Below are 23,316 nucleotides of genomic sequence, written 5' to 3' on the forward strand. Positions count from 1 at the left end.
AATGGCTGTAACTGGAATAAGCCACAAAGCTGGGCTATGGAAACAACAAAATAAGTCACACAAAACTGGGAGACACAGAAGCAAAGGACAAATAGATGTACAGAACAAAGGTATTTATGTAAAAAAAACTTCCCCGAAATGCTGAATCAATAAATGGCTTGTGGTGCATGTAAACCAGAAATATAGTGTAAAGCCACTTTTCTGGTGCCATTAACAAGTTTGGTTGTAGATAATGCTGAAGTTAAGAGAAGGCCAACTTTTTGTTTAACAGGTAGAGTCAGTGTAAAGAACCTGTCGACAAAACAAAGAAAAGTCTTACAAAAAGCCTCTCGAAGAAATCGCAGTCAACAAATAAGATCTTCAAAACGTGAAGAGGTAAAATACTTCTAATCATGTTAAACCTATGCTGGTTTTGAACTTACACCAACAAACTCTCATAAACCTAATAATAAAGACAAATACACCTTGAAGGAGGTGTTAGTTTTCACTTAACTGGCTATTACTTAAATATGATTTATCATCATCTAATTTATGACCGTTTGTTGTACTTAAAATGTCTTTTTTAGGTTTTAAACAGAAAGAGGTTAATTGGAACAGGTCAAAGCCCCCCACATTTGGTCACCCTAATTCCTTTGCATGAATCAGTTGATGTAAAAGAGCTTTCTGCTGCCATCCAGTGTTGTGATGAAGAATCAAGTCCAAGTTTTGCTCCTCTTTCTACTGGAGGTTTTACAATCAACTTACCTCGACTAAAGCATAGATACCAGGTTTGACAAATATAGGTTAATAATAAATTATAGCAAGAGCGTCAGTTAAAAACAGAATATATGCTCGCCTTCCATCACTATTTTTATGTTTAATCCAAAGTCCAAGTTTTGACAACCCCTTTTTTTTTCAACAAATCACTTTTACTGTGTAACTATTTTATTACTCTGTACTACATAAAACACAATGCAGCTGTGTGCCACAATTTTGGGCCATCAATCTTTAAGCTAAAATGTATTCTAAAAACATTTGATAATTTTTTTCTTAGATTATTCTGCCCACCTCTTCCACCATCAGTGATGTCCTTAATTGTGTAAGAGTTACAGACTCTGTTGTGTTTCTTATTGGTTGCAATGACAATTGTATGGATAAAGTTGGGATCCAGTTGCTTGAGTGTTTCATCGCACAAGGCCTGCCAGCATCAGGTGAGTAAAATAAAAATTCAATAAAAAGTCTTGACAAAATATGGTATGCTACTTATTAATGTGAAGAACAGTGCATTACAAAAGACCTGTCTTAGTTTAACTCTAGTTCTGCAGCTGGACATAAGAATGAAATCAAGTCACAGGTTTCAGGACATAGTAAATGTGCTGTCATCTATCAATAAAAAAACATCAAAATTAAAAAAGGCCATGAATTTTTTGTTTTTGACTCTAACTGATTTTAGCCACAAACAAAATTATTGCAAGTTGTGTCTAAAAATTTTCAGAGAACCATGGCTCTGCGGCGTCTTATAAAGTTTGTATAATTAGTTTGTGCAAGTTTGTGTAGGTTAGAGAACCAGTTTTTACTGCCCTTAGCTAAAAAATTATCTACTTACTGGTTTTGGGTCATGTACCATTGGCCCAATTACAAAAATGTTGTGGCCCATTCTATTTTTCAGTGTTTGTGTAAAGTAAGCATACACAACAAGGACTTGGTTTAAAATTGTTGCTTTAAAACTATGACATAAATTGTTATCAGATAACCATTAACCTCTTTTAGCAAATATGCAACTATCTCCAGACCACTTGTGGTCCATGGAGCTTTGAATTTAAAGGTATTGGAATTTTGTACAAATTCAGCGTTTTTTGTTCAGTTTTCTGTGTGCAAGGAATCGACAAAATGCCAATAAAACAAAGAAGTTCAACCAAGAAGGAAATTACAAAACAGATTGAGCAATACATGTCCGCTCCAAAACTTTTAACAGTTGACACACCACAAGAAACATTAAATCTGCTTCGATGTGTAAGTTTTACCTAATAAAGTCTACACATTGTGTTTCTAAGTAGCCAACTGATAGAAAATGCATGGATAACCCGCTCTTCTAATTTTGATACAATAAAGTAGCCAAAAGCAATAAGTGTTTTAATTTGTACATTTAGGCTTTAGTTACAGTAAGTTTGTCTCAGTAGCAAACTTCAAATGTAAAAAACCCATATGTCTTGTATTGTTGACAGGTCGGCGAAATGAAACATCGAGGAATAGGAATGAGAAGTGGTCGCTCCTATATGTTGGTGGAGAAATCTGAGTTTGTTTGTGAAGATAATGAAAGTACTGGTACATTAAAGGTTCGATTGTTAGGTTTTTACATGTTGCTTAGGTAATTTACTGAAGATTAGTTGACAACTGTTTGAAGGATTAACTTTGGAGGCGATACCATATAAACATGTGAGCAGTTGATGCTCACATGAAAAAGGTTGAACATTTTTTTGTTTTTACGTTATTAGATATCTGGTCATGTTCGAGGATCAAGGTTAGATGTGAATAAGCTCGTTCATCTTGTTGGTTGGGGAGATTTCCAAATTCAACAAATAGAAAAAATAGCGGAACATTGTCCATGGAAAATGTCAAAAAATAGAAATCAGAATAATGAAATGTCCACAGATGAAAAAATGGTAAAAATAGAAATTGTCATGTGAAGATTACTTAAGGTTTACTGTTGAGAAACTGATTTTTTGCTTATGCATAGGTTTTTTTTGGTTTTATGCTTATGTGATTTTTAATTGTTAATGCTGCAAAGAAAATAGCAAAAAAATAATATTTTATAGGTTTCGATCAGGGGTGAGATGTATCAGCCATTTCAATCCTTTGATGAGTTCCTGTTACCGGATCCAGCTCAGCAGCAAGATTTAACTCGAGAAGCAGAAGTCGATCCACTAGATGGAGAGCAAACCTGGCCTACAGAGGAAGAATTACGTGAAGCTGAAGGTAAGAATTGTTTTGGGGCCAAACGTCGAGGAATATATGGTCAACAGTTTTGTAACTTTTATGAAATGGCAAATGCTGCCAGTCTTGGCCCAAAACTCAAGATTCATTTTACTACCAGCTTTAGACAGATGCTGATCTTATTTCCCAACTTGGCCTTTCCACTATACATTACTTCCAACAAAACTGTAAAAGCCTACATTTGTATAGGTGCCTGGCTTGATATTTTAACAAGTTTAGGGGACAAACATTCAATTTATTCCTCAGATACTTCTTCACTTCAGTCCAACAAAAAGAAACTTCAAAAGCGAGTTCCTAAGGGAACATCCGATTATCAAGCTTCATGGATTCTGGATGAAAATGAAGACTGGGAGGAAGCAAGTGGATCAGAGATAGATGAAGATGCTTTTGAAGATAGGGAAGAGTTCCAACCATGTGATGAGGAACTGTCACAGGTAATATAGGGTGACATATACACAGTCTGTGGGTGTATCTGTTTGTTCGCTTTCCTTGGCCCTGAAAAATGTGCTGAGGCGAGGTCAACATGCAAACTTTGAGGCAATCTTGTAAAGTGGTCCCAGAGTGTTACAATTTTGGCAGGGTATTTATTTTTTGAAGAAAGGCTCATTTTCAACTTGAAACCCAAAGCTCAAAAAATTCAACATGTCTGTCTAAATTTAAATTAAACAATATGTTAGGCAGATGAGGATGAAGCTGAAACTGCATCTGTGATGATGAGCGAGATGGAGGACACTGCAAGTCAGTATGATGATAAGATGGAGGATGATCAGGATCAGCTTGCTCGATTCCGAGAGCAGAGAACGAATGAGATGTTCCCTGATGAAATCGACACACCAGCTACTGTGAATGCTAGAACTAGGTGGGTTTTTATTGAAACGAAGCAAGCATTTTGAACAAGTTAAATTTACAATCCAAAATATTTAAAAACTGTTTGTCCAAGCAAAGTAATCTCTACTTGAAGATGAAATTTTAAAAGGGTTAAAGCTAAAAGCTGCAAAACGTTTTTACAAATGTGTTGTTTGAAAATAAATATGTGACATAATACATATATTATGATATCTTATGCACTGAGTACACACACTTAGCTTAGTCATAAATTTTTAAGCTTGTATCACTCATAAGGCAAACACATTTAATCGTTTATGATACTCACACCTGTATTCAGAGTTTATTCATTATATATTTTCTTTCTGGCAGATTTCAGCGATACAGAGGTTTAAAAAGTTTTCGAACGTCCCCTTGGGACCCAAAGGAAAACCTTCCTTCAGAATATGCCAGAATATTCCAGTTTCAATCATTCGAAAATATGAAAAAGAGGATTAAAAAGATGGAAACAGAAGAAAACTCATCAGTAGAGGTGCAAAAACAATCCAATCAACCATTTTTACATTGAATAATATTTAAAACATCCTAAGAAGCAGACTCTGATCTATGTTGTGTGTAGCTAAATGCTGTTGTGTGTAGCTAAATGCTGTACTCTAGAAAGCACAGTTTTCACATTCAACATTTTTATTTAATTGTTCACAGGCTGGCACATATGTCACAGTTTATTTGAAGGATGTTCCAAAGTCATTTGTTAATCAGGCTTCCATGTTATCGACGATCACAATGTTCAGTTTGTTTCCTCATGAACAAAAGGTAAATTTGCTTATTGGTAGGGATGGGCCGAGCCGAGCCAGAACCCGAGTACTCGGAACCGAGCGTCGCTGTTTTTGATGCTCGGTGCTCGGCCGAGCGGGTGCACAAACTGACCAGAGCACTAAATTTGCATATTCACACTAACGTTTTTGTTTAAAAGGGTATACAAGAACAAAAAAGATTGTTTATTTATATGCGTTATGATTGTGAAAAAAACGCGTACTTCTAGGGCAGGGGTGGGCAAACTACGGCCCGCGGGCCGCATGCGGCCCGACAAAGGATTTCATGCGGCCCGCCAAATGTTGATAAATTTTTAACGATAAAGTTTCCGAATAACGATGAATAGTATTAGGAGCAAAGGCGTAGAGTCTTAAAGAGAGCCGGGTGCGACTTGCCGATACCTATATCTGTACCCGTCCCATACTTTAGAACTAAACACATTTACTTTTTACCTCCTGAATATATAGGTGTTAATAATTTGAGCTAAATCATGGGTGCCCAACCTGCGGTCGTACGGCCACATGCGGCCGCGGAGACGAATTTGTGCGGCCGTGACCATGTATGTTAAAATACAATGCGGCCGTGACGTAACTAAAACCATTTTGCCAAATATTTTGATTTTTAAACTGCTAAAAACAGATTTCGTGAGGCTGGAAAAGATATTACCAGCCTAGTAACTATATGCGTCAGACTTTTTATCAGCTTATTGTGTGCAAACAAGGCGAAAAAACAGGCACCGCAATCGTCACAATACTTTTATGACGTCATAGACAGTTCGCTCCGTTCAGCTAAACTTATGCACAAGTTAGATATTATTAATCTGAGCACTTTAGGCGGCTTTAAATGGTATATATATATATATGTGATATAAACCTAATTCTTTACATCAGTTATTTTAAAACAAAAAACAAGTTGGTGAAATACTATGCGGCCCGATTAGATTATAAACTTTTAAATGCGGCCCTTGCACTGAAAAGTTTGCCCACCCCTGTTCTAGGGCATATACAGCTTAATTAATACACCGCTGGTGACGTAAGCGACCTTGTAACGCTAAAACTTGCATGGAATAGGGAATGTTTGTGACGTCATAATGCACCCGAGCGTGCTTGGCCGAGCACCGAGCATTAACTTGAGATGCTCGGTGCTCGACCAAACGGAACACTTGCAGTTTTGGCACATCCCTACTTATTGGTGTCCACATTTCATATGAAATCAATTCAACAAGAGAGATTTTTGGTTGGCCTATTCATGAGCAAATTTTGGCCTATACATGAGCAAATTTAAAAAGTATCAAAAAACATTTTTAGTTGATTTTTAGATGAGTGTTCTCCACTTCGCATTGAAATCTTGCACAGAGCGTTCAATAAAAAGCAAAGATGAACTAATTTTCCATGTTGGATTTCGACAGTTTAAAGCCAGACCACTATTTTCTCAACACACTGTCGGTAAGAGATTGGTTAATTGTTGGCTTTACTCTATTGGCATGACCCAAAAAAGTTGGATTAGTGGACTTGCTGTAGTTTCAATTGCCAAAAAAGTACAATATGTGAAAAAACTATTGTTGTCACAAACATTTTTTTTTCTAACCCGATTATCAGCTGTAGTTGTTCAGTAACGTTAAGGTGGAATCACAATGTCACATAAAACCAAACTCTACTTTTCTTACAATGATTAACATGTTTTTCAGGTTCCAAACACAAGCTGGAGAGATTTCTCCCTACTAGCGGTGTTGTTGTGGCTTCTGTTTACGCCCCAATAACATTTCCCCCAGCAAATGTTGTTGCTTTCGTGAAGGATCCAAATGGTAAACAACAAAAGTTTGCAACACACAATGTGGTACCTTAAAATTACTGTTGTTAATCTACATGTCACAAAATTTGGAAGGAGCGGTTGTTCATAGACTTTGCACTTTTTTTACAAGAAAATTTGGATACTGCCATCTATGCTGGTAATAATCTTAATTCATCATTATTTTTTACAGGTGATTTAGAACAAGTAGCCAATGGAACTTTGTTTAAAGTTGATCCAGATCGTGTTGTGGTGAAGCGAATAGTATTAAGTGGACACCCGTTCAGAATCAACAAGCGTGCTGCAACTATCCGATACATGTTTTTTAATCCAGGTAAAAAATTTATGTGAAACTGTGCTCAACAGCTTTTGCAAGTATCACACTTGGCTTACCCAATACCATGTCATTATGGGTCTGTCTCTCTTGAATTGTGTGATATTCTTAAGTTAAAACTAGCAACACTTGAATTGTATTATGAATCTAAATCATTATGATCAAATACAGTTTATTGGGGATAGGCCATATTCTGAAACCACCTGTTCGGCAATTTGCAGATGATGTTTAACAATTTTACATTTAGGTTGTTAAACATATTTTACATACATTTTATCTCAAGTTAATTCTTTTATTATCGTATTTTTGTGCAGATGATGTGTTGTGGTTTAAACCAGTGGAACTGAGGACAAAATGGGGACGCCGAGGTCACATCAAGGAACCTTTGGGTAAGTTAAGACCTTGATTTAACATAGAAGGGAATTTACTTGTGAAGTTTGTAACAAAGCCTTTAGTCCACACAGTACTGCAAATAGATATTTTTTTTGCTCCATAAAAAGTAGTAATAAAATTGAAAGTATCAATCCATGCCTTTACATATGTAAGATACAATACATACATAATATGATATTGGTTAATAGATGTTTGGCTACACTTAGTTGAAGTTTTCTGACATCTGTTCTTTAATATTTAACATGCAGTCTTTGTTAAGTTAATTTTCTTTTTACAGGCACACATGGCCATATGAAATGCATATTTGATTCTCAACTCACATCCCAGGACACAGTAATGATGATGTTGTATAAACGGGTATTCCCTAAATGGTCTTACTGCCCTATAACACCCAATACTGAATCAGATGTTGCAATGGAGGAATCTTTTGATGAAGAATTGTTCACATAATATTGTGGTGGAATAAAAACCATTGCTTTTGAAATGTATCATGGGCCAGAATATTTATCATGTCAAGGCTTTAGTGGGGTGCTTACAATCCGTTGGGAGGTAAAGCACAAACAAGATTTTTCGAAGGACCAGATTTTTTAACATGTACAGGCTAGTAAACATAAACCGGTTGTTAAACTGTTCTCAAGTTATTTCCTTAACCATTATGAAGATACTGCAAGGTTTTCTATGTAAGGTAATGATTGCACACTGCAGATACATATTTGTAAACTCAAAATACATGTTTCTGCTTGGATTCAATTGGGATCAGTTTTAATAAAGACCAAACAATTTTAAATTAAAAAAAGAAACCTTAAATAATCAAGCGTAATAACAAAATTAAGATGGAAGATAGATTTTAATAATATGTGATAGGTTTGTGTTGTATCCAGTAACTGGGCATTTCAATTGAGCTTTTACATATCGGTAAATGCAGACATAGCAAAAAACATATCCTGATGTCATCAATGAAGCTTCATTGCGAAGTTTTCTGAAACAAAATAGATCAGTTTCTATCCATACAACTCAAGTTGAAATGATAAGATGAGCAGTTTACAATATCTAGTATGCATATAACATGTACTATGTGGAGTTCAGTTTAACTGTTTTATGTTGGTGCGTAGTAGAACAATATTGCAACTTTATATTATTGCTGTCATCTACATAACAAACAGACATGTCGAGATGCTTACTGATTGCACAATGGACAAATCCCTTTTGCTGGAACAGCTATTTTGGTTTGTTCAAGTGAAATGAATGGTGGCTTTGGTATTGGCAGTTGTGTGGATTGTTTTACAACAACTTGGTTTTCCTCACTATACCAATGCTCCATAAATTGAATGAGGAAAACTCCAAAATGGATTCCTCCAGTAAAAAAGGTGGTTAATACTTGGAAAATTTGAGACCTGAAGAGAATTGAAACAAGGTTTCACACAATATTTTATCAAAGCAATAGTTTTTTCCACCACATTTTTATCATGAAAATGAACCCCATATATAATGAAAGTAACTGAGATCATTTATTACCTTTTAGTTTGTGGGAGCAGTGGATCCACAACCACAAGTTGTAAATTTAACATTTGGTATAAGGGAGAATGGTATTTTGCCTTGCCAATTGTAAACATAAAAGTGTAATACAAGATAATTGCATTCCAAGTGCTGTGTAGATAGGGATAAAAGCTGTAAACAAACTTCTCAAACACAGAAATGTTTTTGTTTTGCTGAAACTCATACTCTTCCTTTATTTCTTTAAATTTTTGTTCCAATTTATCATGTAAGTAAGGAAATGCTATGAGAGCAAACAAGGACTTTAAAACTTCTTTTCTTTGCAATGGCAGACTTGGATTTCCACAGGGTGGTAAGCGGCGCAAGTCATAATAATATTCTGCAAATGATGAGGAATGATTGTTCAAAAAATGCTGTTGAATTAACAAAATTGCCGCTGTGTATAGCTCATCATACCATCTATATAACCAACCACATTTATCTGGTGAACTATGTGCCACAATCTGAAATACAAAACTTTAATTAACCATTGTTTGTGAGCCCCTTGGATATCTTCACAATGTCAATAATTAATCAAAACCCACCTTACAGATATGCTTAAGGGCTGGTTTAATTGATTGATCTAAGCTGTCTTGTGCCTTTGCTTCAAATATTGATGGAATGCCTTCTTTCTGAGAAGTCAAAGCCGTGGAAAGAGCTTCCGGAACATCACCCATGACTTTATTTACAAGATAGCTAAGGTTACTCATGCGTGCAAGCACGTGCTGCAGGATTAAAGCACAACTAAAAAGTTTCTTAGGTATGCAAAATTTGTTGATTCTTTTCGCAATAAAATTCAGAAATTAGGTAACAACCCAAACTCGCTCATTCTTTCCCAATATAAGAATATTTATGGCGGCATTAACTTTATTTATAATGTCATGTTCCAAATTTTAAACAATTGTTGTTTGAACCGTTGTGTGTTCAACATGTTTTCGCGCCTCGAATAAACGGGTTGGGTCCGTGTTAGGGTTTCTCAAATTTGCCACTTTGGCTTATCCCGGGATTCCGGGACAAAAACAACCTCAATCCCGGGATTTTATTCGATTTTTGTTAAATTTATAATATTAGTTTGTTTGTTTCATTTTTATTTCTAGTGGGCCGGCAAAGCATCAATGCAATATGTTCAGAAGGCCACCGTAGAGCAGCCTGTTATTTTCTAAGTTAATTGAATATTTTTTTAAGTTGAAATCAGTTTTCAAATTAGTCAGTTGGTAAGTCCAATTTAGTTCAACCCATCAGGTTCCAGCTACTGAGATAGGATTAGAACCCACAACCTTGTGAGTTGTGACACACGTCGATGGCGCTATAACCACACCGCCGTCTTTGAATTTTACAAATTGCCAGATTTTTACCAACTGGAGAGCTATAGCGCGAATTTGACTAACTGGGTTCTATAACGTGGGTTCTAACACTGTTGTAATGTTCGCAACAGCAGAACTATTTATCATTCCTGTTTGAATTGTTGCAAGAAACCTCGGTGAACACTTTAATTCACGGAAACCCAGTGGATGTCGCACCTCTGGTTGAAGAGTGCAACTAAAAAAGCATTCAATTTTTGTCCCGGGATATCCCGGGACAAAGAAAAAATCCCGGGATAGAATTTTTTGCTAAAATTGTCCGGGATTCCCGGGATCCCGGGATAGAAACCCTAGTCCGTGTCATTTTGAACGATGTTCTACCAGATTATCCTTGCAATACAACAAGTTTTTGTAGAATAAACTTAGCCTTACAGACCAGAATCACTCCGAATCCTCAACGTGAAGTTTAAAATCGTACCATCAATGGAGAGACGAATAGCGTTTAAAGTCCTGTTTTTCTGCCACAAATTGACTTTAAACCTCCTCTACGGCTGCCAGTCGTTAAGCTCTCCATAGCGGGTTGTATCCAAGTATGTACTGTGGTGATTGTTACCCTCAGTGAATAGCATGTGGACAAGAGAATAGATAAGAACTGCGATAGAATATTTCGCGGCACACATTTTGAGAATCACTGTGCTGCTCCTTGTCAATGTCACTTTACATCATTTCTAACGCATAAAACACAAAGACTCATTTCTACACATATATATGTATTGTTTAAATACGCTATAGATTGCTAATATGCCTGCTAGTGGTAATATCTTCTTTCAAGACATCCGCTTGATGGTAAAATAGAGCAGGTTTGGTCACATAAATTTAACTTCATGATTGAAAAAACACAACGCGAACAATGACGACCCAAATGGATGAATGTTACAAGAACATTCTTCAAAAATGGGCCAACGTGTGGATAAGCAAGATTATCGAGATGAACTCAAAAAACAATTGCATGTAAACGGTTTCTATTGGCGGTTTGGTCTTACTGAATTTGAGTCGACGTACTCTAACGTAAAATTAGTGCAACGCAAAAATTCTAATGATTATCTGCTTGGTTTCACGCTGCAGTGGACGTAAAAAAATCGTAAATTACCCGAAGCCTGTTGGTAATGAAACAACGTGGGAAAAAATGATCACAATCACCGAACTAACAATTTTCTACAAGCAGCTTGTTTCAGGTTTCGTGAAATTGGCAAAAGGTTGAAAATAAGTCATATGTTTATGTAATGACCTCATACGTGGGTAGAATAATGACATCATTTAGCTTCGCAGTACAGCGTCGATACTGGTGTGAACCATAGGCAAAACGACGACCTGGCGGCACTTGTAAGCGATCTGAGGAGAAATAAAAAATAATTGTCAAATGAGTGTTTGAAAGCCCCTTGTGCAAACTAAACACGTTTAGGTTGTTTGATTGAGTATTTGGTGTACTCCGGACACAGAAGTCAGTTCGACTTATTCACCCGAAGAGTCCCGGTATTGTTGACCGATAACATCTGGCTGTGATGAATCCCTGGACTGAAATTTGGACCCTGGACTGGAATTTTTACAACACCGTTCAAATGAATCTGTACACCCAACCACTTACAGTGTATGCGTTATATGGACTTCCCGGTGTAACCTTCAGCTCCATCAGAACCCACATTTCTCTCGGCAGCAACAACGACATGTAAACCATGTCTTTGCCCTCCACTGTACGTTTAGCGATCATGAAAACGTTATTCTGACGAAGTTTTGCTATTACAGCGTCTGTGAAAAACAAACTATTGTCACTTAAGTTTTTTAGCTAATTCACAATTCCTAAAAACTACAAAATAAAAGAAAAGAGACGAACGACCAAAACACTGCCGCCCTGAAAGCGTGCTTCGGAGCATAACATGTTTACTAACGCACATTGTGTTTAAACTCGCTTGACGTACCTGTGTTTATGTTGGGCATATTTCCAAGACCATCAAGTGAAAACGATTTCTCGTTTGTTGACGGTATATCTTTCCAGGTCGTAAGGAAAACCTTGCGATCTTGGAGAAAAAAATAGGCGTTGACAGATATCAGTAAAAAATCGTTAAATTTAAATTAACCCTGAGTATATAGCAGACTTATAGGATGTTTTGGAAACAGCAGCACTGTCATTTTATCTTATCTCTTTTATACATCACGACTGGCGCTTTACCCATTTCTCCGGTTTCCAGGAAGAGGACGTGAACGGGAACCAACGTTGAGAAGTAAAATACGTGAATGTTGTTCTTAATAGCAACCTGAAATATACAACAAAGAAATTAGGCTTGTACAAATATAAAAGCGAATAAAAAGGGTAAACAGAAGGGAAAATGCATTTGTTTAACACTTTTTGCAAAGAAGAATTGGTATTTGCACAAAATTTCGGCAATAAATATTGAGTAGAATAAACAAAACGTTCGATAAAGAAAACAAAAAACGACGACGATACCTTTACGCCATTATAGTGATTTCAAGTTGGGCTCAGAATATTTCCGGGTCAACAATTAATGATTTTGATTCTGTTACAATATACCAAGCGTTTTTACCTGCAGATTGTTCGGTGGTTCCATCCTCTGTACTGCTCCATTGGCGTTAAGTGGAAGTGAAACATCGAAGCTTTGGTTGGGATGAACAGTGGGAACATTCAGTGCGATGTTTGGCGCTAATCCAAAACTGAACAAACAAACGAGGGTTAGAACTAATAACAATTGAGTTAAAACACGGCTTAGTCCGCTAAATTATAAACTATATTTGAAGTATTACGGATATTGGTATCCCAAATTGTAAACCAATTTTTTTAATGTAAATAACTGTCGGAAACCAGGGCAGAAGTGACTTGCACGAAATGAGCTGGTTAAAACCCCAGAACATTTTCAATCACGTGTAATCGGAAATTCCCAGGCCTTTCTCGTTTAAACCATACTGATGTCAAAAAAGCAAAACAAAATGCAAAACAATACACATAATCTTCCAATGCAACAACGTCACAAACAAGCGCGTTGTGACGTCATTGCCAAGTGGTGCCGCGCGCAGCATGTGTGGCGATCCCTCCAGGCAATCGACTGACAATATTTTCGGAAACGTTGATAAATTCGGACGAAGAGGCTTACGCGAATTGTTGCGTAATAATTTCAGTATTTATTCGTAATGGGCGGAGCGTGACGTCATCCGGGAACAAGAATTTGGAATGAAATGATTGGTAAGTTATGATTCAGAGAAACAAATGTTTCACAGTCATATGGTGTGTAACTTCAAGGCCAATAAGAAACTGTGATAAATGTTACCCATTCGCATGTACAGCAGCACACACACTGACTACCCGGAAAACAGGTTCACACCTATCAATGATAACATACATAGCCACTCCCCCTTACAACAAAGGCAACATTCAAACATGACATCATTGATTTAAAAACAGCAAGTGACTTCAGAAAATGACCATTGAAAACCCCCAAAAAACAACGTGAAACGGATTAGCACTTTTGCATGGATGATTAAAATGGGGAACTTGAACCTTTGATAACACTTTACCATGAAAGTTGAAACCAATAATTGCCTTCACGTAAATCAACTTGACAACTACATTACTATTGAAGAATGTGAAAGTATCACAAGTCAATACCACAAAGGGCAAATTTAATTGTTGTATCACAATACTATTGTAACCCAAATCGCATTATTTTTAGCAAGAAGTAAATGCAAAGAAAATGTTGCAAATGCTGCTCTACCAAATAAAATTGCCCTATGGTACAAATATCAAACGCAACAAGGAAATGTGTTGTCATTACCATAAAACAATAGGTGAAGAATGTAATATGAGATACACAAGATTATATAGTGACTCATACTGTGGGTTTTTTATTTCAGGAACAACCACGGGTCTTAAGCAAAAAATGCCAAATTAAATGTCGAGATTTGTGGGTAACAGTGGGTGATGTCATATGGAAGATTTTTGAAACTCTTTTCCTGTGGGTTCCTGACTGGTATAAGTAGAGGTGTGGTGTTAACATTTAAGTTAAGTATGATTCAAGTATCATTCTGAAAAGAGGCATTGCATTTTTTGCCTTCTTAAGCAACTGAGAGGAAGAGGTTTTTTAGATGTAAAGATATTTTTAACACATAAAATAAATATTTTAAGTTGGGTAGGCAACTATCTTGAAAAAAACAATATAGGTTTTGTTTCAGGTTTAAGAAGCAGAATACCTTTCAGAAATTATCAGAAACTATGAATACTTTGGTTCAATTGTTTGTGTTTTGTTGTCTAACTTCTGTAACAGTTGGAAGCCACTACAGAGGTGAGTTACTGAAAAAGTTGAGTATAAACATTTTAAATTTTCATTAGGAAATTTAAAAGTCAAATTATTTAATTTGATTTTCTATGGAATCTAAAACATCAATAGAATTTTTTTTGCTTTTATTATAATTAACTGTTGAGTAACAACCAACTTGTTTGTTTCCACAGGTAGTAAATGTTTGTGGACCATTTGCCACCAACAACGAGGCTATTTGCAATACCAAAGCAGTTCAGTTCATTTTGTTGCTAGACATCGAGTCATCAGAAGTGCTTTGAATTGGCCACAAACACTTGTTCTGCACTTTAGAAACATCAAGGTAAAAAGACAGTTGCTAAGTACTCCCAAAGAATGCACACATATCATTGTTTAAAATAAACATGCAGCAGAATGCATTTTTTTGCAATTCCATGTAGTGTCCAGAACCCTGTTTTGCGTTTCATTACTTTAAAGTAACTCAGCAAAATTTGCCAACCACTTCTTTCGAATTTGCTTGGAACTTATATAAAAGAACTCATAAAAAAAATTGTTCAAAAAATGTTTAAATTTATTTTTCAGGATGTAAGTCAAAACAACCCGATATTTCTGCAACAATTTGGACTTCAACAAGCTTCCACCATAATGATAACAAACACCAATGAACAAGTTTTCACATTTAAAGATATTTATCAAGTTACAATATCTGCTGGTCTCTATGCAAACCAACAATACGATTTGGATTTTTATTGTGAGCAATAAAATTGGATTTGTTTCATTATTACAATAAAATGCCTGATTGTACAAATTAATAAATATACACGACTTGTTTGAAGTCAAAAATATGCAACAAAATCATTGTGTTTTTTTATTTCTACAGTTGGTTGCAATATTTTGCAAGGAAAAAACATAACAATTGAAAGATCACCAACAACAGTCCGACCATGGCTGTCTAACTCTGCCTGCTGGTTCATTTTGCCAACAAATGTTACAGAAGATATAAGGAGTGTAGACAATTTCTATCCAGGTTTATCTCATCCACAAAATCACCAATACAGTACACATACCAATTTAGGAGTGGAACGAAGTTATGTAACCTTGGGTAACCTTGACCTTGTCAGTAATTCACACGTTCATGTGACAGACCTTTTTTCAGGTAAAACTACTAGTTTGTATATTTCTTCTAAAGTTTCATATTTCATTAGGATCTAAATACAAAAAATGCAATTAAGTGATCCACATTTTCACAATACTTTTTAAATGTTGAAACAAATTGTCTTAAAAATTAAAACAAGATATATTATTGTTTTAGGAAAACGAATACTTTCTGGTGTTGGAAAAGAAGATTTGTTGTTGGATATTGTTGATAAAAGCAATAGAAGCATGGAAATAAATGGAAAAACAACCAGAATTTTTCTTTTTGCTGATTATGTATGCTACCACAACTGCTATAACAATAGTTTTATATTGAGAGCTGCCTGTAAGTAAAAATGACATCGATATCAAAAGTAGAACTTTTCTATTTAGCACTTTTAAAACATTTTGTTGTTTTTACAGCATTGTCTGAAATGGATATGCAATGTGTGCAGGTAAAATGAGTGAATGCATTTTGTCAGAAATAATAATAAAAATGTCAAAGAACAATTTAATGCATTATTCTTGTGCACCATTGGATGCGATATTTAAGTTTCTTTTTACAAAAGTTTGTGCTATGTTTTTAATGCAGAGAGAGAGAAAATGTCGATTCAATGGGGAAAATATCGACTATAACTGTTCATCCACTCTGCTGCCAACAAAACTCATGTTAGCAAGCAGTTCAGAAGATTTATCAGAATCACAGTGTGAAGTTTTCAATAACATTCTTGCAAATGTTAGGTCCGCAGTAAGTCATATACCTCAAAATTTTGTTATTTTTATTCTTAGTGAATGCTTGTGTTTTATTTTTAGAGGTAACTTGCTGGCAGATTTTCTAAAATTTAAATCAAAGTTTAATACACTTCAAATCTTATAGCACGCAGCAAAAAAACTGTTTTGTGCCTTGAGGAAGAAATCGAAACATTTTTTCCATTACTGCTTAAAGGCAAAATTTTGACCCAAAGTTTAGAACCACTCAAGTGTTTTAAAAATACTACGCACAACAACATGTGAATCAATAAATATGACAACATATTGAAAGACTAAAGTGTGACAAATGTTGACCACAATTTTAAGTGGCCACTTAATTTGGTTTAAGATACAGAAAATAACAACTTCTTATTCATTTTGACACACAAGTGCCCTGGGCATTTCAATTTATTTGTTTTTTCCACAAATTGAAAAACATAATGTTGTTTTTCATGATTTATGCAATTGCATCAAAAGAAATTAAAAAAGGTCCGAAATACACAAAACACCAACAAAATTTTTTTTCAAAAAATTTGGTACCTCTAGAAAACAAATGGTCAGAACTAAGTTTATGTTCTATTTCATTCCCACAGGTAACTATTCAAGCTCCAGTAGTTCAGCCACGCAGTCTCATCACAACATGCAAAGATTATGACACATATTGTGCCAGTAAAGTTTGTAAACGAGGTAAAATAATACATTTATGTATGTTATCATTAAAAAAAAATAAAGCTTAAAGGTTGGAACTGTTTCATTTGCAATAAAAAGCTTTTGTGGCAAATAAATGTGATGACTTGGCTAATAAACACACAGGTCAGTTCACAAAAAACATCAACATTCAATTTTTTGCAGATGAATGTTTTCCTATTTGTTTTGTCATCACAGTTGTTTGGAAACTTTGTCATCTTCTCAGCCCATTTGCATTTGCGTGAACTATCAGAAACGAAATCTCACTAATTAGTGTGATAAGATCTCTATAATCCACAGGCCAAACCCATATGATTCACCAATAGTACAAGCTGATGACAAATGTGATAAAACACTTTAAGTTATTTGGAAGTGCCACTTAAATTCAAACATTTTGTGTGATGATTTATCGGCAATTATGTGGTTTTTTAAGTGATTAGTATATTTATTGATGTTGTAAGTGGAATGTATCTCTTGGTTGTTATATTTTGTTAAAATGAATCAAAGTGATTTGTTGTATTTTTATGTAAAATGTTTGCTTGCATTTTTATTATTGGGCTTTTGTATTGCTGTTTTCCATTGTGCTTGAAAGTGTTTAAAGCGTTGGAAACATTTGCAACTTAAAGTTGTGTTAGTTTTGTAGTTTGCAAGGTTACAATAAACAAATACAACACTGCAACCACAAACTTGTTGGGAACAGATGTCATAAAATTAACTAAACCTATCCACAGGTTTTATTAGCAAACAAATGTTATAAAGGTCAGGCATGGTAGTCAGAAAAAACTACATTTTGAAAGCTGATAGTGAAGATTAAAATGCTGAGGAATTTTAATCAGGATTAATAAATCAAGCATGTTAATCAGACACCATGTTGGTAATTATTACCAGCTGGCAACTTTTAACCACACCTTTAATGAAAAAATTCACAGAAACCACAATTCCCACGTGTATGTTTTGGCTACTTTTGATGCGCCAGGGCCTCAAGCTAAGAACCAGAGATTAGTACAACGTTGCACATTTTTAAGGATTTAAGGTGTGGATTATCTTATAAATAAAGACACCAATCCACCCAAATATAACATTTATTCTTGTAAATCAATTTTTGCAAAGATTTAATGAGTCAGCAAGAAAAATAGGAAATTTTATTTTCGTCTAAACGATCTGTTTGTTTGCAAACATTACCTCAAGCTAGAGTTGACATTTGCACAGTTGTGCTTTTTTAAAAGATCAAAAAGATATTTTTGCAGGGATTAATAATAATCGATGTGTCAACGTACATATCAAGGTTATATTTTTATACATGCTTGTATTTTTGGCAGCATTGCCTCAAGCAACAAACGGCATTCTACCAAATTGCTTCTGGATTTTGCTTGTGTTACTAAAATGCATGAGGGTATAAAGAAGGTTAATACTTCGAAAACCAAAAAGCTTGTTTCAAAAAGTAGTTTGAGATTGTAGTCCTAGCATTTGGTGAAGTATCCTCTTGGACAGAACTGTGTTGCAGAGTGAAAACAGATAGGGTTGAAAGCAGCCAACTTAGGTTTGTTTCAATCTATTTTTAACACAGATTGTGCAGCAGATACTATTCATATACTGGTGAATACAATGTGGAGTTTGATACAATTTACTTTTTTGAGCCTCACCATCTTCACAACACCGACATTTGCAGGTTAGTTTCAAATTACTAATAGTTTAGTTTGCAAGGTTAAAAAGTTGCAAAATGATACTTAACTGCTAAGATGTTCATAAAACAATTGTCATAGTTGAACAAGTACAGGACTTATACAAAAATTCAAAGCATTTGACTTGTGCAAAAAGTTTAACCGTTACAACTGATTTCATTTCTTGAGAAACTATTCAAGATTTTTAATCTGATAGAATACAACAGAAAAGTATGTAATGACAAAAATACAAAACATATTTTTTAGATGAATGTAGAAACGGCACGATATGTTCTAATGATGCGGGAACTGTTACAATAGACTCACTTTCCCAGCCAGGGGGAATGCGTGGAGAAACTTGGTACATAAAAACAAATACCAACAACCTGGTGCTTGTTTTCAAGGTCAGTGAGAAAATTTAACACAAAGTAGCCTTAACTCATTTCACCAAACCAGTATCACACCAAAGTAACCTTTACTCATTTGAACAAACCAGTATCATGTTAAACAATTTCTACATCTTTATAATTGTTCTTTACTTTTTGTTATCAAAACTGCACTAAACCAAAAAATAAACACCAATTTCATTTAAGAACTTTTTTCTATTACAGAACTTTAGCAGTCCTGATGAAGGTGTGACAGTGACAACTTACCCAGTGTCCCCCAATTCCCGGATTTCAAGAGAGTTAAAAGGAAATTTGGGAAACTTTGAAATGTTCTTTGAGGGTGTTTATGGAATTGCAATTCATGTACCATCACAATACTTTGTCAAATTTTCTCTAACATATTATGGTAACTTGGTACAGTACTTTATATTCTAACAAACTTTTTAAATCTTTTTAAATTGGCCACAAAGGGTTTAAGAAATCATTTAGAAAACAGCTTTCGCGTTTCATGTTCTCATGCACAAAAATTAACATAAAACAAAAACTACCGTATATACTCGCAGATAGGTCACAACTTTTTTCCTTATATTTTTTGAAAAAATATAGGTGCGACCAATCCGCTCGACATAAGTGCAAAACGCCACCAAGTTGGAACAAAATTGAAAGTTTTCTGCTATTGCGAGTACCGTATTTTCCGGCTAATAAGCCGATTTTCAGGACCTTACATTTTCGACCTAATTTTCTGGGGTCGGCTTATTGGGTGGATATAACGTATTTATTCGAGTATAACGCGCAAGTTTTATACTAATTTTCTGTAAAAAATTAAGGGTGGGCGTTATTGACGCGAATTGTAGTGGAAATGTGCTATTGCCACTGTGGTTCTATCGAATACGGGTGCATCCACTCGTGCACGCACATACCAATGCGAGACAGTTTCATGAGCACACACGCACATGCGACCGCTCAGCGTGCGTTGGGTTTTCCCGCTTTGTTGAGAAAAAATGTAAACATATTTTGATTATATTAAGCCCTACAAAAAAAACAAAATAGGAAGTTATCTTTGCAAAAAAGCTAGGGAAAGGCCCGTTTAAATCCCTAGATTTTCAGTGCGACTTATGTGCAAGTCAACTCTAAATTAAACTTCTTTAACACAAAACTAATAGTGCGACCTATCGGCGAGTATATACGGTATCTGAAATCTTGATTTTAGGTTTATGCAATATCATGTCAAACAAGAATGGCAGAGTTGCTCAAGAAATAAGCAACAGTAAGATGTATTGCTGGATCATCCAGCCTGATCAGTCACTGAAGAAGATATACATAAAGTTTAGAAGCTCCACGGACGGCAAAACGATTACTGTAAGTAGCGAATTGCCTTTTACAGAATTTGCTGAAATGCCTGTTTCAAAAAACAATAATAATAGTCGGAAAAGCCCAATAATTTTTCTAATTACAGATTTTTGTTATGAAAATGATAACATTAAATTAATAAAAATTAAACCTTTTGAAATAAATTAAGAAATCTTAAATTTTAGAAAGTCACCTATTCTAAAAGAAACTTGCTAAAAAAATGATTGAACAAACTCATTAAATAATTCCTTTTTAGCTCAACGACCTTCACAGTTTCAAGAAACTGATGAATTTACAATCAACAGCAAAAAAATTGAAAACAATCTCAATAGAAACCAACACAACAATGTCAATTATGATTACTGCAACAACCACAACAAACTCCAAAATAGATTTTTCATATTACAGTAAGTTGTTTGGTTAGGACAGACACCACTGCATTACTACATGTTTTGTATCAATAAGAAGTTATTTTTTGTGACGTTTTTACATTGAAAACAAATTTTTAAAACCTAAAAACTCATGGTAGAAAAATATATGGTCCCATTCAAAGTGCTATTACAGGATTGCATTGTAAATATCTTCACCCTAAAGTCTTCCAAAGACCAAACACTGAATAGTTATATCTATCTTGTTTTATAGCTATGTCGTCAGGAGATATGTCATGCCAGCAGGTAAGAAAAACAAGTTTATGCAAATTTGATTGCGAAATAAAGTTAATTTTACTAGGTTCTTTTTTGTAAATAAACTGTAATTCTTTTTAATTGTTAAACTTTGTTTTTTTTAAGCGGGCATTAGTTTGTCAGCAACAACAGCAGTTTTTCTTGGATTTAACTTGTGAAACTTGTCAAGCATTTGATCAGATGCTTCAAGCAGAGTATGAAATACAGGTAATCATAGTGATGTGAAGCAGTTTTACCAACATTACATTCTACTTCAGATAATTTGTCCCAGTGAGGAGCATGGCCACCAAGTGCCTAGAACCAGGTTACCTACAATACGTACATTATTTCTACAACAGAATATTCTACCACTTTTAATTGACAAAGACATTTTATTTTCCAGACAACACTTTCTATTGCCTAAACTGTCAAACTGACTTTTTTTACAGAACCAGAAGATACCCAACAACGCTATAGCTGTGGTAAACTGGGCATCAAGCCAAGGAGGGACACAGGGTGGCGTGAGTGGACGTAACATAAACTCAAATTCACATTCTAACAGTTTTGCTCAATACCTGGCCCAACTTCATGCGGTGGCACGACTTTGCTTGTGGAAAAGAACATTTTGTAACTGCCCTAGAACTACAGATTTTGAAAGATTTTGCAACCAGGATGTATTATGTGACAACAGTAAGTGCATTTGTGTTTTTACCGAAATACTTACTGTATTTCTAAGGTTATTTTTAATTCGCAGCAAAACAAATTCTACCATCTTTTAACTTAGCATTTTGTATCAGTTTTTCACAAAATATGCCTCACACACCAATCATTATTTAAACTTTAACTCAATAACAGGCCCTGTGAGTAGTAATTTGTTTTATTTTCAGCACAAGGTTGTATCCGAGCCTGCATCTATGCCAAGACTGTATACTGCATTGAGTCAATCTTTGTACAGGCAACATTACAGTTGTAATGTTTTACCATTAATTGTTCAACCAACTATCAAATTTGTATTACCACTAAAAACACGACAAAGACATTATTGTTAAAGAAAGGCAAAAAGTGTACCCTGTTTTTAATACAATATGTAAAGATTCAATTATACACTGCACTTATTTCAGTTGTTTGTTTCATTTTTTTCAATGTGAATATTTGTACCTTGTTTTAATGCTTTTAAGTGTCTCTTATGTATTTCAACTGCTATCTTGGATTTAAGAACTAAAAAAAAGTGTGCTTTGATCTAATTGTGGGTTGTACAAACTGAACATTAAACCACCACCAATTGGACTATTTTTGAACATACCAGCACCTGTCTAAAGTAATTGCAACTTGTGATATCCTACGCTATGTGACTCATTGTAATATAATTCATGTTGTGTCAATTTTATGGTAAAACATGACAAAAATAGTAGCACTGGAGATCGGAGCTAACCAGCTCCACTAAAGTCTTGCCCAAGGCAGAATTATATGTGATTTATGTGATTTTAATATGTGATTCATCAAAGATAAGACATAAAATCGGAGGTGGAGGTTGGAAAACTCCAATGTTATTTTAACTTCTGGTACAGTGTACTTATAACAATCAGCTTGTATATGTAGACCAGTAGAATTAGTAGGTTAAGTGCTTTTTTAAGAGAAAGTTTGCACAAAAGATTGAGACGAAAATGTTAAGCTTAGCAAAGAGTGTGTGCCTACAGTAACAATTTCAAACATGAAAACAACACATAAACTTAAAAGCATTTTCCACACTGTAATCAACATATGAGCCTCACTAAAAACACAACCCAAGTAGGCTTGAAAAACAACAGTTTGGGGTTTATTGTGTTTTATAAATACAGCCTAAAATATCTGGTAAACCCAAAATAACTAGTGGTGCTCCCCTTGAAACTGAATTCTAGGCCACAGTGACTAAAACCAAAATGACCACCACTGCAAACAGACACACCTGAGTGATAGTTGTTATGTCTGGAAAAGTGATAGAAATAGCAGCTGATAATAAAAGATGGTACAAAATTGCTGAATAAGTCAATATTGAGACATTGTGGTTATGGAGAACAGAGTTTAAATACTGATGACGTGAAAGTTCTGGCTAGAGTCGTAGATTTCACGTCATGATAGCAATCAATCTAGTGTCACCAACGAAAAAATGCCCTGGGGCACATACAAATATAGAAAGTTTAAAACTGTGCAAACTATTCAAAAGCAAAACTTTTTTGTATCAATGTTATCAGTTGGTATAAAACCTGAAAATGATCTTTGTGTGGTAACATGCCTGCCTGGCTTGCAAATACATTTTGCCAGTGTCATGTATCTTATAACTGTTGTAGTCAGCAGAAAAAGTTGCTTGCAATGCAAAATGCAGAAAGGTTGATTACTTGTATAAAAGACCTTGCTTTCTAGGATG

General features: G+C 35.0%; 5 protein-coding genes across 7 annotated transcripts in view; 3 read left to right on the plus strand and 2 right to left on the minus strand.

The window, feature by feature from the left end:
- Position 1: 1 nt before the first annotated feature.
- Positions 2–7,614, plus strand: LOC145206403 (pre-rRNA-processing protein TSR1 homolog). Its single transcript, XM_080078521.1, has 17 exons — positions 2–110; positions 272–375; positions 567–767; positions 1,034–1,190; positions 1,844–1,992; positions 2,205–2,315; positions 2,475–2,642; positions 2,796–2,955; positions 3,220–3,407; positions 3,651–3,832; positions 4,171–4,330; positions 4,501–4,611; positions 5,930–6,056; positions 6,299–6,415; positions 6,593–6,733; positions 7,048–7,122; positions 7,404–7,614. The coding sequence occupies exons 1-17, from the start codon at positions 2–4 to the stop codon at positions 7,574–7,576; spliced, it is 2,433 nt and encodes an 810-aa protein (XP_079934647.1). The 3' UTR covers positions 7,577–7,614.
- Positions 7,615–7,871: 257 nt separating this feature from the next.
- Positions 7,872–9,419, minus strand: LOC145206642 (peroxisome assembly protein 12-A-like). Its single transcript, XM_080078538.1, has 4 exons — positions 9,205–9,419; positions 8,642–9,123; positions 8,308–8,520; positions 7,872–8,105 (listed from the first exon to the last, which is right to left on the minus strand). The coding sequence occupies exons 1-4, from the start codon at positions 9,367–9,369 to the stop codon at positions 7,955–7,957; spliced, it is 1,011 nt and encodes a 336-aa protein (XP_079934664.1). The 5' UTR covers positions 9,370–9,419; the 3' UTR covers positions 7,872–7,954.
- Positions 9,420–10,710: 1,291 nt separating this feature from the next.
- LOC145206387 (AP-1 complex subunit beta-1-like) overlaps positions 10,711–23,316 on the minus strand; it is a 42,899-nt gene continuing 30,293 nt past the window's right edge. Inside the window, exons 19-23 of the mRNA XM_080078520.1 lie at positions 12,561–12,687; positions 12,188–12,272; positions 11,937–12,035; positions 11,606–11,766; positions 10,711–11,352 (exon numbers count right to left, since the gene is read on the minus strand). Of these exons, the coding sequence (XP_079934646.1) occupies positions 11,278–11,352; positions 11,606–11,766; positions 11,937–12,035; positions 12,188–12,272; positions 12,561–12,687 (547 nt within the window). The 3' untranslated portion in view covers positions 10,711–11,277. The remainder of the gene's footprint in view (positions 11,353–11,605; positions 11,767–11,936; positions 12,036–12,187; positions 12,273–12,560; positions 12,688–23,316) is intronic.
- LOC145206542 (uncharacterized) lies at positions 13,039–17,566 on the plus strand. Of its 3 annotated transcripts, XM_080078531.1 has the most exons (12): positions 13,039–13,213; positions 13,701–13,815; positions 13,882–14,009; positions 14,200–14,309; positions 14,477–14,625; positions 14,865–15,033; positions 15,163–15,438; positions 15,595–15,762; positions 15,840–15,871; positions 16,009–16,164; positions 16,760–16,853; positions 17,019–17,566. In XM_080078531.1, the coding sequence occupies exons 4-12, from the start codon at positions 14,240–14,242 to the stop codon at positions 17,096–17,098; spliced, it is 1,194 nt and encodes a 397-aa protein (XP_079934657.1). In that variant the 5' UTR covers positions 13,039–13,213; positions 13,701–13,815; positions 13,882–14,009; positions 14,200–14,239; the 3' UTR covers positions 17,099–17,566. The 3 variants fall into 3 exon arrangements, with proteins under 3 accessions (XP_079934657.1, XP_079934658.1, XP_079934659.1); XM_080078532.1 differs by lacking the exon at positions 13,701–13,815 and having other exon boundaries at positions 13,882–14,309; XM_080078533.1 differs by lacking the exons at positions 13,701–13,815; positions 13,882–14,009.
- LOC145206578 (uncharacterized) lies at positions 18,224–22,294 on the plus strand. The gene is made up of 9 exons (XM_080078534.1): positions 18,224–18,522; positions 18,782–18,918; positions 19,126–19,306; positions 20,111–20,259; positions 20,507–20,657; positions 20,893–20,924; positions 21,039–21,140; positions 21,362–21,602; positions 21,800–22,294. The coding sequence occupies exons 1-9, from the start codon at positions 18,459–18,461 to the stop codon at positions 21,883–21,885; spliced, it is 1,143 nt and encodes a 380-aa protein (XP_079934660.1). The 5' UTR covers positions 18,224–18,458; the 3' UTR covers positions 21,886–22,294.

Source organism: Phallusia mammillata, chromosome 1 (genome assembly GCF_965637545.1).
Source record: "Phallusia mammillata chromosome 1, kaPhaMamm4.hap1.1, whole genome shotgun sequence".
Taxonomy (NCBI): Eukaryota; Metazoa; Chordata; class Ascidiacea; order Phlebobranchia; family Ascidiidae; genus Phallusia; species Phallusia mammillata.

Coding starts and splice junctions, on each gene's coding strand:
- LOC145206542 (XM_080078531.1), top strand. CDS start 14,240: ATGAATACTTTGGTTCAATTGTTTGTGTTTTGTTGTCTAACTTCTGTA. Junction 14,310..14,476: donor AGTTGGAAGCCACTACAGAG/GTGAGTTACTGA, acceptor TTGTTTCCACAG/GTAGTAAATGTTTGTGGACC. Junction 15,034..15,162: donor ATACGATTTGGATTTTTATT/GTGAGCAATAAA, acceptor TTATTTCTACAG/TTGGTTGCAATATTTTGCAA.
- LOC145206578 (XM_080078534.1), top strand. CDS start 18,459: ATGTGGAGTTTGATACAATTTACTTTTTTGAGCCTCACCATCTTCACA. Junction 19,307..20,110: donor ATTTTCTCTAACATATTATG/GTAACTTGGTAC, acceptor TCTTGATTTTAG/GTTTATGCAATATCATGTCA. Junction 20,658..20,892: donor AATAGATTTTTCATATTACA/GTAAGTTGTTTG, acceptor CTTGTTTTATAG/CTATGTCGTCAGGAGATATG.
- LOC145206403 (XM_080078521.1), top strand. CDS start 2: ATGGCTGTAACTGGAATAAGCCACAAAGCTGGGCTATGGAAACAACAA. Junction 2,956..3,219: donor AGAATTACGTGAAGCTGAAG/GTAAGAATTGTT, acceptor TTTATTCCTCAG/ATACTTCTTCACTTCAGTCC. Junction 7,123..7,403: donor TCACATCAAGGAACCTTTGG/GTAAGTTAAGAC, acceptor TTCTTTTTACAG/GCACACATGGCCATATGAAA.
- LOC145206642 (XM_080078538.1), bottom strand. CDS start 9,369: ATGAGTAACCTTAGCTATCTTGTAAATAAAGTCATGGGTGATGTTCCG. Junction 9,124..9,204: donor CCCTTAAGCATATCTGTAAG/GTGGGTTTTGAT, acceptor TTTGTATTTCAG/ATTGTGGCACATAGTTCACC. Junction 8,521..8,641: donor CTGCTCCCACAAACTAAAAG/GTAATAAATGAT, acceptor AATTCTCTTCAG/GTCTCAAATTTTCCAAGTAT.